General features: G+C 48.3%; 1 protein-coding gene across 2 annotated transcripts in view; it reads right to left on the reverse strand.

Annotated features, from left to right (window-relative positions):
• RAVER1 (ribonucleoprotein, PTB binding 1) overlaps positions 1-3551 on the reverse strand; it is a 31200-nt gene extending 27649 nt beyond the window's left edge. For both annotated transcript variants that reach the window (XM_066593573.1, XM_066593572.1), the window contains exons 1-2: positions 3311-3551; positions 1324-1390 (exon numbers count right to left, since the gene is read on the reverse strand). In XM_066593573.1, coding sequence (XP_066449670.1) covers positions 1324-1390; positions 3311-3526 — 283 coding nt within the window. In that variant the 5' untranslated portion in view covers positions 3527-3551. The remainder of the gene's footprint in view (positions 1-1323; positions 1391-3310) is intronic.
• Between the last annotated feature and the right edge of the window lie 12705 nt (positions 3552-16256).

The following is a 16256-nucleotide window of genomic DNA, read 5'->3' on the forward strand; positions in this document are numbered from 1 at the left end:
CAGCATGCCCATCTCCCACTGCGATGCAGGATTTTTTCTGCTGCAAGTGAATGAGGTTTGTTAAAACCCTAAGGCCGCTGTGTACGACCATGTAATGTACTGGACAATAGCTGTTCTCCAGGGGTCCTGAGCGATGGTCCTCCACGATCAACTATTGATCACCTATCCCATGAACACATCAATAGATCAGTCCTGGAAAACATTCTTAGGCCTCCCCCACACAGACATTTGCAGAAACGCAGCATTTTTCAACACTGCGGTTTCAGCAGAATCATCATGCATTTTTTACAACGTTTTGGCCGAATTTTCAGCACAGCTAAAAACGCAGCCAAGATTGCTGTAAAGAAAAATAAATCAATCCTCACCTAGCTGGTGCTGTCTGGGTCCCCGCCGCTGTTCTCCGGAGCATCGTGCAGGCTGCCGGCCACTTGTCATGGCCGACAAAGCATCCATTGCTAGTGATGAGGATTGAAATCCCCACCTCCAGCAAGAGATTGCTCTGATTAGCTGAGACAGCAGAATGTTAGCTGGCTCCACCAATCACAGCCAGTCATTGAATGGCTATGATTGGTGCATCAAGTGCCAGCTCTGATTGCCAGAGCCAGCTGCCTCAGCCAATCAGAGCAATCTCTTGCTGGAGGTGGGGATTTTAATCCCCATTACTAGCAATACCGGTAGATGCTTTGTCGGCCATGACATGGTAGTGCAGTTGCGCACCCACCACAGTGAGTATTCACAAGAAGACTGCTCGCACTGAGCCCCCAAACAGCATGCATAGTGGAGGGTTTGAAATCTCAATTACCTGCCTGCCAACGAGCCTCCCCTAACTAGTCGCCAAATGTAGTTTCAGACCGCGTAAATGCTGCCAACAATTCCTTCAGCAATCACGAAATTAAACGAGTAAATAATAATTTGCGTAAAAGCAAGTCAACAGTTCGTACACATCTGCGACTATTAAGACACTAGTCATTCCACGTGAAGCCATCCTGAGGGCTCTTTTACATGCCCAACAGGTTGTCCCAGTGATGATTACTGCTAGTAAATCAAGATGAGCGGGATGGGGGATCGTTCTGGCCCTCCGGCCTCCATCCACAGTAATCAGGCAGTCATTTATTATTGATAACTGCCTGTTCACACGGTTAATCCATCCTCCAGTTTTCTGCATGCAGAAACGCAATGAAACACAGCCAATTTCTCGTTCGCCATTGAGTCGGGAAATGTGTTTACACAGACTGATGAATCGTTTGGTGTAAAGGGGCCCTAAGGAATACGCCAGACCTAAAGCTGGGGGCCCGAGGGCAAGAAACACCCCTCACTGCTTACCGGTTCCTTTGTATTTATCCACAAAGCAGTATTTGAGCTCGTAGTCTCCTAGAAGATCGTGGACCTCCTGCAACAGAAGGAAGAACAAGATTAGATCAAGTCATCGGGGGCCGAGAGATCACAGCGAGCAGCGAAGGAAGAAACACCAGACCCCCCCCAGACTTGAGCACCAGCAACTGCAGCAAGGGGGTCCGACTCATTGTCACCAGGGGCCACATCAGCTTCAAAAAGGAACAGCTGTAATGGTATAGGAATGTCTCCCTCACATGAGCAGAGGTTTTTGGTTTTTTTTTAAAACACAAAGTGCAATCACGTGAAAGAAAAAATACGTGGCACGACCTCCTTTGTTGTATATTACACACTACAATAGGCCATTACAGTGAATGGGTGGGCACAAATATGCAGGAAGTCTGCGCACCATTTCAATAAGCCTGCGTGCATTCCTTTTGTGTGCGCGAATACGCCGTTATTAGTGCACACAAAACCACGCCAGAGTAGCCAAAAAACGCAGGCACAAGCGATTTTTTTTTGCTGTTGCACAACTACGCAGCGTGTTTTTACAAATGAAATGAGCCTTTGCCCATGTGAACGAGCCCCAACGGTGACCCCCATGGCAGCCCCAGGGATGCTGCCCGGCCAGAGGCTAATAGCAACCCCTTATTGGTCTTACACTCCCAGTACTATTGTATCTTGTCTCCACCACAAGTATAAGTCGAGACCTAGTGAAGGCTGCATCAGCCCACAAGGTTGCAGCAAGGTCCTAGCAGCGTGGGGAACCAGTTTTGGCTGGGAGAGAGGGTTAGCCTTACATTATTAGATGTAAATGCTTCTATATCAGAGACGGCCGGCAGTAACAGGGAAGCATTTCCAGCTAATAATGTAACCCCAACACTGAAGCTAACCCTCACCCCTACTGGGGTGAGTGCAGCCAGTCAATTGGGGGCGTCACCTGGCTATCAAGTAGCCTAACCCTTGTCTACACCCACCACTGCCGACAAGATACAACAGTACCCACTCCCCCTACGTACGTCTCGGGCCAGCAGTAGCCGCTGCAGAGTGAGCGAGATCACCGACCTCTCACTTCGGCATAGAGGTCAGCGGTCACCGACTCTGCACTGCGTATCAGACCAGGGTAGATAGAATTCCTTTAAAGGGGTTATGCAGGCAGCGCCGCCGGGGTACACCGAGCTCGGACAGCAAGTGCTGCTCCGACCCGCTTGAGATCAGCCTGCAATTTTGAGCGCCAGCCATCACTCATTCCCAAAACCTTGCCAGTCAGGAGTCTAGGAAAGCTGGGTGACATCCACAACGGGCAGATGACATCACACGGGGCGCCGCTGATCTCTCACAACAACTATTTATGACCTCGCCGGCCGTTCAGAGACTATTTATACCCAACAGCCTGTTAGGAATAGAATAGCAGCTGCCAGTCACTGAGCTCATGCATCCGACGCTTCTGGAAGAGCCGCACCAACTTCACCCAGGCAGAGGATCCGGGGGGCACCTCACCAGCCAGCCCCCTCTGGTGATGGCATCATAAACACCGGTCTGGGGAGAGGCGACTGGAATCCGCTCATTGTCAGGAGGCCACTGAGAGGGGCACACATGGAGATCACAGGACTGAATGACACAGCAGAGCCGGGCATGGCACAGCGACAAGGATGGAGGAGCTGGTGCTGTGTGACACTGCACAGCACAAACTTTCTATTAGGGGGGAGAAGACTATTAATAGTTATGAAAGGAGGGTATTTGGGGTGTTGGCCCCCTTTAAGAAAGCATAAGGAGATATTTATGAGGCCGTCCAATGAGAACAAGGCTTGCTGAACATAGCAACCAATCACAGCGCCGCTTCTAGAGCGCACTCTGCTTTTGAGCAACGAAACTGCACCGTGATTGGTTGCTAGGGGCGACAGGCACTGCTAATCTCAAAGACAGAACTAGTGGCTCGGGCAGGTCGTCGGCGCACGCGGCTGCCCACTCTACACACCTGGTTAGTGACGTCGCCCGGGAGCCCTTTGATGAGGATCTTCCTCCGGTTCTTCACCTCCCTCTTCATCCTCTCCACGCGGCTGCGGATCTCCTTCGCCTCCAGCCGCTTCTCCATCTCCTCTTCCTTCCCAAAAACCTCTCCGTCATCCTCATCTTCTTTGCTCCCCCAGGAGCCCGGCCCTCCGCCACCTCTAACGGACACGGCCGCCGCCATCTTTGACAGAAGGCTTCGTCTACCTGAACACAACACTGAAGCGCAGCGCTCATTGGTCGAGTTTAAACCGACCGTCCAGGCGCGTTCTGATTGGTCGCTTCGGACGCCGACCCGCCCTTTGCTGCTGTTGCCTTGGCAACGGGGGTGGAGCGTTCTGCGTGACGTCACGGGGCACATGAGACTCGGAGAAGCGCCGGCTGAGTCTAGAAGCGCGGTGAGTGCTGACTGCTCCACAACTGGGACCGGCGCGGCGCACGACTTATGTCGCCGCTGTCACCAGATGTCGGGATTAGCAGCAGCCATTGTCTCAACGAGATTTTTAACCCTTTAATGACTTGGCCAGTTTTCAAAAACTTTTTTATTTTTTAGAAACTTTTTTTTAAAGTCATAACTGTTATTTTTCCATCGCCGCAGTCCGAGGTCGCGTTGCCCTTCGTGGGGCGAGTTGTATTTTTGAATCGTACTATTAGGCCGGCTTCACAAGGATGTTTTTTTTGCGCACGCAATGCGCAGAGAATGGAACCTATTGATTTCAATGGGTTCGCTCACATTTACGTCTTTTGCCACGCTTTTTGCGTATTTGCATATCAAAGGCCTCCACAGAAGCCAATGGAGGGGCGCGCAAATGCGAATGGGAATACAGTATAATTCCGCTGAAAAGAAAGTGCAGATCTGGAACTAATTAAAGGAGATGTCCCGAGGCAGCAAGTGGGTCTATACACTTCTGTATGGCCATATTAATGCACTTTGTAATGTACATTGTGCATTAATTATGAGCCATACAGAAGTTATAAAAAGTTTTATACTTACCTGCTCCGTTGCTGGCGTCCTCGTTCCCATGGAGCCGACTAATTTTCGCCCTCCGATGGCCAAATTAGCCGCGCTTGCGCAGTCCGGGTCTTCTCCTCTTCTCTATGGGGCTCCGTGTAGCTCCGTGTAGCTCCGCCCCGTCACGTGCCGATTCCAGCCAATCAGGAGGCTGGAATCGGCAATGGACTGCACAGAAGCCCTGCGGTCCATGAAGACAGAGGATCCCGGCGGCCATCTTCAGCAGGTGAGTATGAAGACGCCGGACCGCCGGGATTCAGGTAAGCGCTGTGCGGGTGGTTTTTTTAACCCCTGCATCGGGGTTGTCTCGCGCCGAACGGGGGGGGGGGTTTAAAAAAAAAAAAACCCGTTTCGGCGCGGGACATCTCCTTTAAGACTAAATAGCCATGGCGATCAGTGTGTGTTTGCGTCCGATGCGCAAAACTACATTCCCTGCGGACAGAAACAGTAAAGTATGCTGACACGTGCAATAAAGCTAAGGTGCGTACAATTGCGCTTACGCTCGTGTGAAGCCGGCCTGAAATGTCCCGTATAAGGTACTGAAAACCTTTAAAAAGATGGTTAGTGTAGTAAAATGTAAAAAAAAAAAATTGCGCCATTTTTTGTGAGGTCTTGCGTTTTCGGCGTACGCACTGCGGCAAATACAAGGATAACTATTCTGTTGGTCAGTACGATTACGATGATCCCCGAGTTCACACTAGCAGTTGTTTTTCGGCGGAACTGTATAAAGCGGAAACAAATGAGGCGCGTTCTTTTGGCGGATCCATGGAACAGACCCTTCAAACATCAGAACGTACGTTTCCCCTGCCGGTGTTCACACAGCGGTGCTGATCCCAGGGGCACACTGTGACATCAGTATGCACCCAGGATGCTCCTCCCCTGACGCCTCCTCCTTGGTTCCGCGAGAGCAGTAGGGAGGAGGCGTCTGGACGCACACACTGATGTCACAGTGTGCACATGGGATCAACTCCAGCAGCAATGCCAAGCAGAGGAGCAGTGGCGTTATGATGAGTGTGTGGGCTTTAGGGGGGAGCTATGACTACTGGGGCTCATATAGGGGATACTATTAGTAATAGTGTCCCCTATATCGGCTCCAGTATTAATAGCATTACGACTGGGGCCGCTGTGGGAGGTCACTATTACTGCTGGGGATTTTATGGTGGACACTATTACTACAGGGGCTGCTGGGGGGGAGGGGGGCACTATTACTATTGGGTCTGCTGTGGGGGGTCACTTATACTGCTGGGGCTACTGTGTGTGTGTGTGGGGGGGGGTCACTATTATTAGCCTGGGGCTATTGTGGGGGGTCACTATTACTATTGGGTCTACTGTGGGGGGTCACTTTTACTGTGGGGGACACTATTACTACCGGGGCCGCTGTGGGGGTCACTATAATAATCTTTATATAGCGCCAACATATTCCGCAGCGCTTACATAGACAGGGGGGATACAGAGAGACAAACATTACAGAACCACAGCTACATAGTAATCAGGTGATGGAAACAATAGGGGTGCGGGTCCTGCTCCAACGAGCTTACATACTACAAGTAATGGGGTGATACAGAAGGTAAAGGGGCTGGAGATGTGCCCGGTATGGCGAGGTGGAGAGTGAGGGATGCTACACACATAGACAATGGTCAGACATTTAGCCGTGTGATTGCAGAATCGGTATGACTGCAGGAGCGGTATATGGTGGCTAGCAGGGATTGCAGTCAGTAGGTCAGGGCTGCAGCTCCTTCTCAGTTTTTTCCCGCACAGCAGCGGTCCTGTTCACAACATGGCTTCACTTATGGCCCTTTGGTGCAGGAGGACTTCTGTATGCTTGCTCTCGATCATTGCCCAGTCTACAGATGTCCAGCAATCAATCAACAACGGAGGAAATGCTGGTTTGTCATAGAGCTTTTATGGAGGCCATATAAATACTCAGTGGTCAGCAGCACATCTCCACGTGTAAATGGACATGTGCTGCCAGCAATAAGCGGGAACCGCAGTTCACTGAGCAATGACGGTGTAAAAGGGGGGCTACCAGACTGACAGATCGCCCCGTGTAAAGGGGCTCTGGGTGATAAACCGTACTGAGTAAGAACATTTTACTTCTTAGGCCTCATGTCCACGGGGAAAATCAGGCCCGCCGCGGCTTCTCCATGCAGAATTCCGCAGCGAGTCCCTCCTGCCCCGCGGACATGAGGCTAAAAACATGATTAAACTCATCTGTCCGGATGCTGCGGATCTTCCCTCCGTCGCGGCCGGATCTTTCTTCGGCCCAGCGAATGTGCCCGACCGGCCCGCCCGCAGCGTGCCGTGCGCATGCGCCGGGCACTCCATCTTTTTTTTTTTTTTTTTAGCTCCCGCGCCGGAGAGCAGAAATTCAGGTACGAGTGTCCTGCAGAGCCAGACGGCTTTCATAGGCTTCAATAGAAGCCTGCGGGAGCCGTCCCCACGGGAGACTCACACTAAAATGGAGCATGCTGCGAGTGTTTTTCCGCACACGCAATCCGCACCTCAGGGGAAAATGACATCCGCAGGTATTTACCTGCAGGTGTCCAATGAATCCCTATGGGGCGCGGATCACGCTGCCGGAAAAACGCTGCAGATTTTAAATCTTATTTTCCCCGTGGACATGAGGCCTTAGACACGTCCACTTCTTACATAGTGATCTGTTATTACATTCTTAGACGAGCCAATTTACTGTTTGAACAAACGAATGATGTCATTCTTCACTTGGGGAACATAATTTTTGGCAACTCGGGTGTTAGAACTTTTTTGGGGTCATAGTTTCTGGAAATGACATTAGTTTTACTCCATCCGGTCTACTTAGCAAAATATGCCATATCCTTATAAATGTATCCATGTCCACATATTGTGTTATACATGTAACGTCGGCCAATCAAAAGCTGAAGGTACAAAGATAAATCCCAAGAAGACTGGAACACGAAAAAAACAAGGGTTTCTTCGCTGAGATGTCGATGAAGCTACATTTTTGTGATTTCCAGCGATGAGATGTTCCTGGACATTCGCTCTGGATGTTTCACCAGTAGTCCGCCATCATATGTGTATCCAATCGTCTGCAGTCCTGTTCTTTCACGGTCACCCGTAGTCCGCCATCATACGTGTATCCCATCGTCTGCAGTCCTGTTCTTCCACGGTCACCCGTAGTCCGCCATCATACGTGTATCCCATCGTCTGCAGTCCTGTTCTTCCACGGTCACCAGTAGTCCGCCTGGGGGGGGATGAGAAATAGTGGGGTAGCCAGTGTAACTAGCGACCCGGGTCCAAGCAAAGGGAATGGGGGTCGAGCAGGGGGTGGGGATAGTACAGTTAGAACTGACAGATCAGCCATAAGTACGAATAGCAACAAAACAAATTTAAAAAATGATATAAATTGTATGACCACGAATGCAAGAAGTCTGATTGGTAAAGTGGATGAGCTTAAAGCGAGAATGACTGATGAAAATTATGATACAGTCGGAATTACGGAAACATGGCTGGATGATAAGTGCGATTGGGCAGTGAATTTGCAGGGGTACAATCTCTTCAGAAGGGACCGAAGGAACCAGAAAGGGGGAGGGGGATAGCCGAGGCTACAGGAGGATATAGGGGTAGGAGAAGAACAGGTGGAATCTCTGTGGGTAGAAATACAGGGAAGAAAAAATAACAAAATCCTGATAGGGGTCTTCTATAGACCACCAAAAGCAACAGAAGAAACTGATAACTTACTATTAAGGCAGATAGAAGAGGTGTCAAACCGCAATGAAGTAATTATCATGGGGGACTTTAATTATCCAGATATAACATGGGAGAACGAAACCTGCAAATCTCACAGGGGTGATAAGTTCTTGAGAGTAATTAAAGATATGAACCAACTTGTGCAGGAACCAACAAGAGGGAGGCCCATTCTGGACCTAGTACTAACCAACAAACCGGAACGTATAAAGGGGGTGCAGGTTGAGGGGCACTTGGGGAACAGCGACCACAATATAATCAATTTCCAGCTGTCATTCAATAGGAAGCCTTATCAAGGAGCGACAAAGAAGCTAAACTTTAGTAAAGCAAAATTTGATGAGCTTAAAACTACTATCGGTAACATTAATTGGGACAACATCCTCAAAATTAACGGTACAGAGGACAAATGGGAAAAGTTCAAAAGGATCATAATCACCTCATGTGAGCAGTTCATTCCCTTTAAAAATAAAAGAAACTCAACTAAAAGGAAACCAATGTGGCTCGACAAGACGGTAAGAGGGGCAATAAATGAAAAAAAGAAAGCGTTCAAACTACTAAAGCAACAAGGCAGCGAAGAAGTGCTAAAATCATACAGGGAAAAAAACAAAATATGCAAAGATATGATCAAAACTGCCAAGGAGGAAGCAGAAAGACGGATCGCCAAAGAGAGCAAAAACAACCCGAAGCTATTTTTCAACTATATTAACAGCAAAAGGATTTGCAGGGAAAGCGCTGGCCCTTTGAAAAAGAATGCAGGAGAGATCATTGATGATGACTGAGGGAAAGCAAATCTACTAAACAGTTTCTTCTCAAGTGTATTCACAAACGAAAAGGAAATGCCACACGAGATGCAGGGGAATAAAACGAACCCCTCACAAAATATCTCATACCTAACGCAGGAGGAGGTGCGGAAGCGTCTAAAGAAAACTAAAATTGATAAATCGCCGGGCCCAGATGGATTACACCCAAGGATACTAAGGGAACTAAGTGACGAGATAGCTAGGCCGCTATACCTAATATTTCTAGACACCATCAAGACCGGTGTAGTACCATTGGATTGGCGCATTGCCAACGTGGTTCCAATTTACAAAAAAGGGAGCAAAAGTGAGCCTGGTAACTACAGGCCAGTAAGTCTCACTTCACTAACGGGAAAAATTTTCGAGGGGATTCTGAGAGACGCCATCGATGAGCACCTCAAGGAGAACAAGGGAATAACTCCTCACCAGCATGGATTCATGAAGGGTCGCTCATGTCAGACAAATCTGATCAGTTTCTACGATGAAGTAAGCTCTAAGCTGGACCAGGGAGAATCTATTGATCTCCTATATCTGGACTTCTCTAAAGCCTTTGACACCGTGCCACATAATAGGCTAATATACAAAATGAGGCAGCTCGGACTGGGTGAAAACGTGTGTAAGTGGGTAAAAAATTGGGTCAATGATAGAAAGCAGAGGGTGGTAATAAATGGTTCGTACTCTGATTGGACCACAGTCACTAGCGGGGTGCCACAGGGCTCAGTATTGGCCCCATTCTGTTCAATATATTTATCAATGACCTGATAGAGGGGCTGCACAGCAAAATATCAATATTTGCAGATGACACAAAATTATACAATATAATTAATGCAACGGAGGACAATGTGCGGCTACAAACGGACCTGGATAAGCTGGGGGCTTGGGCAGAAAAATGGCAAATGAAGTTCAATGTTGAAAAATGTAAGGTTATGCACATGGGCAGGAGAAACGGATGTCACCAATATTCGATTAATGGAGTACCGCTAGGAAAAAGTGATATGGAAAAGGATCTGGGGGTATTAGTGGATTGTAGACTGAACTGGAGTAACCAATGTCAGTCAGCTGCTGCAAAGGCAAATAAAGTCTTGGGGTGCATTAAAAGAGGTATAGGGGCGAAGGATGAGAACATTACCCTTCCATTATATAAGGCACTTGTCAGGCCCCACATGGAATACTGCGTACAACTCTGGTCACCGGTGCTCAGGAAAGCTGTCACAGTGCTTGAGGGGATTCAAAGAAGGGCAACTAAACTAATACATGGAATGACGGGACTGGAATACCCAGAGAGGCTATCAAAATTGGGATTATTTACTCTAGAAAAAAAGACGGCTAAGGGGCGACCAAATAACTATGTATAAATACATGAGGGGACAATACAAGGATCTCTCCCATGATCTGTTTACACCCAGGACCGCGACGGTAACAAGAGAACATCCGCTACGATTAGAGGAAAGTAGGTTTCATCACCAACATAGAAGGGGATTCTTTACTGTAAGAGCAGTGAGACTGTGGAACTCTCTGCCGGAGGACGTGGTGATGGCAAAATCCATAGAGGAGTTTAAAAGGGGACTTGATGTCTTTCTGGAAAGGAAGGACATTATAGGATATAAATCTTAGGTTAATTGTCAATCCGGGTATACAGGCAGGTAGGAACTATTAGGGGTTGATCCAGGGAACAGTCTGATTGCCATTAGGGAGTCGGGAAGGATTTTTTTCCCCAAAAGGGCTATCTGGCTTCTGCCCTTGGGGTTTTTTGCCTTCCTCTGGATCAACACAGGAGGATAGACAGGCTGGACTAGATGGACAATAGTCTTCATTCAGTCTTACAAACTATGTTACTATGTTATGTTATCATACGTGTATCCCATTGTCTGCAGTCCTGTTCTTCCACGGTCACCAGTAGTCCGCCATCATACGTGTATCCCATCGGCCGCAGTCCTGTTCGCATATTAGACTTTTACTCCCCACTTCTACACCATTCGCAACCTGATTGGTTGTTTGGCTTTACTCATTCACGGTTATTGGGTATTTGGGTTGGCTGATTCACAATGATTGATTGTTTAGGTTGGCTTGTGTAGAAGTGGGGAGTAAAAGGCTAATATGCGTCCTGTTCTTCCATGGTCCTTATTTCCTGGTGAAATCATTCACCCTGTTCATCACTGACATCATTGGCACAATCTGGAAATCCATCCAGAATGACTGCAGGTCCCACAATCTGATGCTCATGTAATACCCAAGTGTTCAGGAACAGAAGTGAACGTATTCTCCACCAGTTCACTGGAGTTTACAGCCTTATAGTCACCAAGGAAATGCTTTACAACCCTACCTCAACGTTGTCCACTGACTCTTGCAGACGCCGGTCTTCCATGACTTCCCAGATTTTTTTTCCTTTGAATTTACCTGCATTTAGCTTCTCTATGCTCGTCACAGGAGATTTTCTACATTTGTAGCCTAAACACGTTCCAGTTCTTCTCAATGTCTTTACAAGTTTCATGTGCAGAGGTGAGCCCGCCGGCCCCCGGATCTTTTGGCACGAGCGGGCATGTACTCTCAAATGGCAATACTCGCTCGAGTAATTTGCCTTAGCGAGTACGCTCACTCATCTCTAGGCCTAATGATAAAGTTTCAAGTGTGATATTTATGTTCACAATGGTCAGAGAGCTCCTTGTTTTCAGTCTTGGGATGTTCTGAGTAGCTTTGATCTCTTATGACTCAACACCTTCCATGCTACTTTTGATTTATATCTGTATGTTTTAACCAGTGTAACCCTGATGAAGGCATTTCATGCTGAGACATGTTGTCTCTAACCATTAATGTTTCTTAGATCTACCTCTCCATTGACGAGCAGCACCCATCACCTCCTGTTTCTTCCATTGCATTATACACAATCCTATAAAAAGTATTTGGACAACTGAGCAAGAATCGTCACGGCTTTGTGATAGACATCTTAACCCATATATCAACCAGTGTGCAGGTCCCGTCGCACGGCGCTGGCACTGAGTTTGCTTGCGCAGATTCTCAGCTTTCTCCTTGAAGGTGGAAAAGCGAACTCTGTACACAATCCCACCCAGCTGTCTTCTGCCCCTTTTGGTCAGTATTTTGAGTTGTCCTTGGCCTAGGCACGGTACGTCTCTTTCTCCTTCAGCTTGTGACGACGTAACTCACAGTTGATCTGGCAAGCTGGGTTTTTGCGGATATATCATGGACCGAGACTCCACTAAGGTGTCATCCAGCAATGCAAGTTGCTTGGAACAAGGTATGTTAAGCGAAACAATGATAAACGATGGCGGACACCTCCAAGAGTCTGCACCTGATGTAGCATAGAATCATATCATAGAATCCTAGAATGGTAGAGTTAGAAGGGACCTCCAGGGTCATCAGGTCCAACCCCCTGCTCAGTGCAGAATCACTAAATCATCCTAGACAGATATTTGTCCAGCCTTTGTTTGAACACTTCCATTGAAGGAGAACTCACCACCTCCCGTGGTAACCTGTTCCACTCATTGATCCCCTCACTGTCTAATATCTAATCTGTGTCTCCTCCCTTTCAGTTTCATCCCATTGCTTCTAGTCTTTCCTTGTACAAATGAGAATAGGGCTGATCCCTCTGCACTGTGACAGCCCTTCAGATATTTGTAGACAGCTATTAAAGGGGTGGTCTCGCGAAACCAAGTGGGGTTATACACTTCCGTATGGCCATATTAATGCACTTTGTAATGTACATTGTGCATTAAATATGAGCCATACAGAAGTTATTCCACTTACCTGCTCCGTTGCTAGCGTCCTCGTCTCCATGGTTCCGTCTAAATTCGCCGGCAGCTTGCTTTTTTAGACGCGCTTGCGCAGTCCGGTCTTCTCCATTCAGCATGAGCCGCTTCAGTGTGCTCCCCGCTACAGCTCTTCTGCGCATGCGCAGACGAGCTGTCACTGCTCGGGAGCGCGCTGGAGCGGCTATTCTGTACCTTCCTCTGTTAGAGGAAGGTGCAGAAACTGGAGCTGCCCAGCGGAGAAGCCCAGCCCAGCAGCCCCGAGAAGCCTCCCAGGTAAGTGATTTGTCGGGGGGGGGGGGGGGGCTGCCGCTGCGCCGGGCTGCGCCGGGGGGGGCTGTCGCTGCGCCAGGGGGGGGCTGCCGCTGCGCCGGGCTGCCGCTGCGCCGGGGGGGGCTGTCGCTGCGCCGGGGGGGGGGCTGTCGCTGCGCCGGGGGGGGGCTGTCGCTGCGCCGGGGGGGGCTGTCGCTGCGATGGGGGGAACTAGCGCTAGGCCGGGGGGGCTGTCGCTGCGATGGGGGGGCTGCCGCTAGGCCGGGGGGGGCTGCCGCTGCGATGGGGGGGCTGCCGCTAGGCCGGGGGAACTAGCGCTGGGCTCCGGAACCTTCACCTGGGCTGAGGGTCTAGCGCTGGGGAGCCGGGGGCTAGCGCCGGTTACCTGCTGCCTGGCGGTGGGCGTCTGGTCGGCGGCTGCGGGGCGTCTGGTCGGCGGCTGCGATGCGTCCGGTTGCCATGGAGACACAGCTGGCGGCGTCTCGGGAGCGCGCACGTCGGGCTGCAGCGAGCGACGGGGAAAGAGCCGGCGGCCATCTTGAGGAAACTTTTATAAGTTGCTGAAACGCTGGAACGGTAAGTACGAACCAGCTAGAAATGTCATTTACAGGGGGGCTTAGTAATGTGTACTTAATGGGGGGGACTGGGCAAAAAAAAAATTTAACTGCTTCCTCGAGACATCTCCTTTAAGTCTCCTCTCAGCCTTCTCTTCTGCAAGCTAAACATTCCCAGATCCTTTAACCGTTTCTCATAGGACATGATTTGCAGACCACTCACCATCTTGGTAACTTCTCTGAACGCTCCAGTTTGTCTCTGTCTTTTTTAAATAATGGTGCCCAGAACTAGACACAGTATTCCAGATGAGGTCTGACTAAGGAAAGGGTTTCTCTTTCTGCCACTATATAATGGTGCCATCTGCTGGCTAGAGCCAGTACTGTGGTATGTGACATGCTGGAGAGGTCCCTGACAACAGATTGGTCAGTAATCTACAGTAAGAATGTCCTGCCGGACATTTTCCGCCATCGGAGCTGTATAGCCTTCAATCAGAATGGCTTTAGACGTCAGACAGTGAATTGGAAAGGGTTAATACATCCCAGAATTGTGTTTGCCTTTTTGGATGCTGCATCACATTGTTGACTCATGTTCAGTCTATGATCTATTAGTATACCCAAGTCTTTTTCACATTTGCTGCTGATTAGCCCAATTTCTCCCATTCTGTATGTTCTTTTTTTTCCCATTTTTCTTGCCCAGATGTAGGACATTCACCTACCAAAAGTATTACCCTAAATATCTAATCCTTCCAGTTGAGCCCTGCACCCTTGTAAATTGGGGTCGATTATGAAAGCATAAGTAAATGGCCAATTCCAGGAAAGACCTCTGCTTCTGTTCTTAGGATTTAGCTATCAGAGAAGTGAGAGTCTTTGAAATGAGACTTAAGTTATTTTTACACAGAACAACCGGTCAGGTGCAGATGCCCAACACGTCACCCCAGCGCTAATCGTTCCTGTACTTTTACACAGGACTGACCATTGCTCAGTAAACAGGCAGTTGTTCATAAATGAGCGACTGCCTGTTTACACGGCCGATCTGACGTTCAGTTTTATGCAGGCAGAAAATGAACAAAACGAAAAGCAAACAAATTGCTGTTCAGTCGGGGGAAGGAATTAACTCTAAACCATTGTTCAGAGTCCCATTGGCTGCGGGAATCTTATGATTTAGCGTCCCGAGTAAAATAGCACAATAGATCTGTTCCATTGATTCAAGAGTTCCTGCTTTAAGAGGATGGGCAGGAATCCGCACCCATCAGAAAGGCTGCAGTCAACAGAGGCAATATGAATGCTGTGGATTGACATTACCAGCTGGTTAAGCAGAGGGTACTGACTGGACTCGCTTCTTCCTCTAAGTGACTTTTGCTCCTTGGAATCCAGAAAGATGCCTAAAAATATCTGAACTTGAGAAGGGATCAGAGAAGATTTCTCAAGATTTATGATCCATCCTCAACCTCATGGAATTTTTAACATAAGGGATACCTGAAGAGAGAACATATCCACATAGGCCCCGGGCAGGAGCAAATCAGGACAAGGGATGAAGAGTCTCTGCTTTGGTCGGACATTTCTGCTACGACCCTTATGAAAAGATAGGGGGGGGGGGGGGGGCTGGGATAATGGCTTTCCCAAATAGCAGGTACAAAACTGCAGGCGAGTTAACGGATATAAAGATATCCTGGAAAACGTTTAACCCTTTGCAATCCAATTTTGGATTCAGGGTTTCCTAGAGGGCTTTCTCTTTCTGCCATTATACAATGGTGCCATCTGCTGGCTAGAACCAGTACTACGGTATAGGACATGCTGGAAACGCCACCAACAACAAAGCGGACAGTAATATACAGTAAGAATACCCTGTCGGACGTCTTCTGACAACGGAGCTTTACACCCTTCAATAAGAATGTCTTTAGACGTCAGACAGTGCATTGGAAAGGGTTAAGAAATACAGACCATGGTTAGTGGCTTCCAGTTAAGAATGGTCCCGTAGGACCGGTTTTGTCCCGTCAAGATTTTGCCGTGACAAAATCACGTCTTTGTTCCTGCGATTCTTGAGCGGCAGCGTTTATTTTATTGTTTTAGAATAATCTCACATCGCTGCTGGCGATAAAAGCGCACAATTTTTTATTGCGAAAGTTAATAGGACTTTCTAATGTTAAAAATCGCATCACAACGCAAGTTTGTGCATTGCAATAAAAAGGAGGTTCTATAGGGCAACATAGTAACAGAATAGGTTTGCCTTCTTTCAGCCTATGTCCATCTAGTTCAGCCTGTTTCTACCTCCGTTGTTGATCCAGAGGAAGGATGGGAGATTTAAAAAAAAAAAAAAAAAAAAAAAAACACACACACACACACGCACACGCACACGCACACACACACACGCACGCACACGCACGCACACACACGCACATCGCAGAAAGATAGAGCCCGCCGTGATTTTTTGTTCTCGGAACATCGCATCAGTGAAAACCTCGCTAATGGGAAGGAAACCGTTGACATTCATTGGTTTCATACATCTTTTTTTACTAATTTCGCACAATTTTATCGCCCGTGCAATACCACCCCTAGGATTTACGCACATGAGCAGTTTTTATATCTGCGGGCTGCCCATATTTACAGCTGGCTGCACACCGCCCCACAGGGCTCAACGGACAGGAGTTTGTGTAAAAAAATTAAAAAATATACAGTGCATCTAAACCCTTAGATGATAGAGTGACTGCGATCACCACTAGGGGGAGCTTCTTGCATACAGTTTTACTGTATATCGTTAGTATTGACTTCAAATCGGCACTGTATATACCCA

This window comes from Eleutherodactylus coqui, chromosome 2, assembly GCF_035609145.1.
Source record: "Eleutherodactylus coqui strain aEleCoq1 chromosome 2, aEleCoq1.hap1, whole genome shotgun sequence".
Lineage (NCBI taxonomy): Eukaryota > Metazoa > Chordata > Amphibia > Anura > Eleutherodactylidae > Eleutherodactylus > Eleutherodactylus coqui.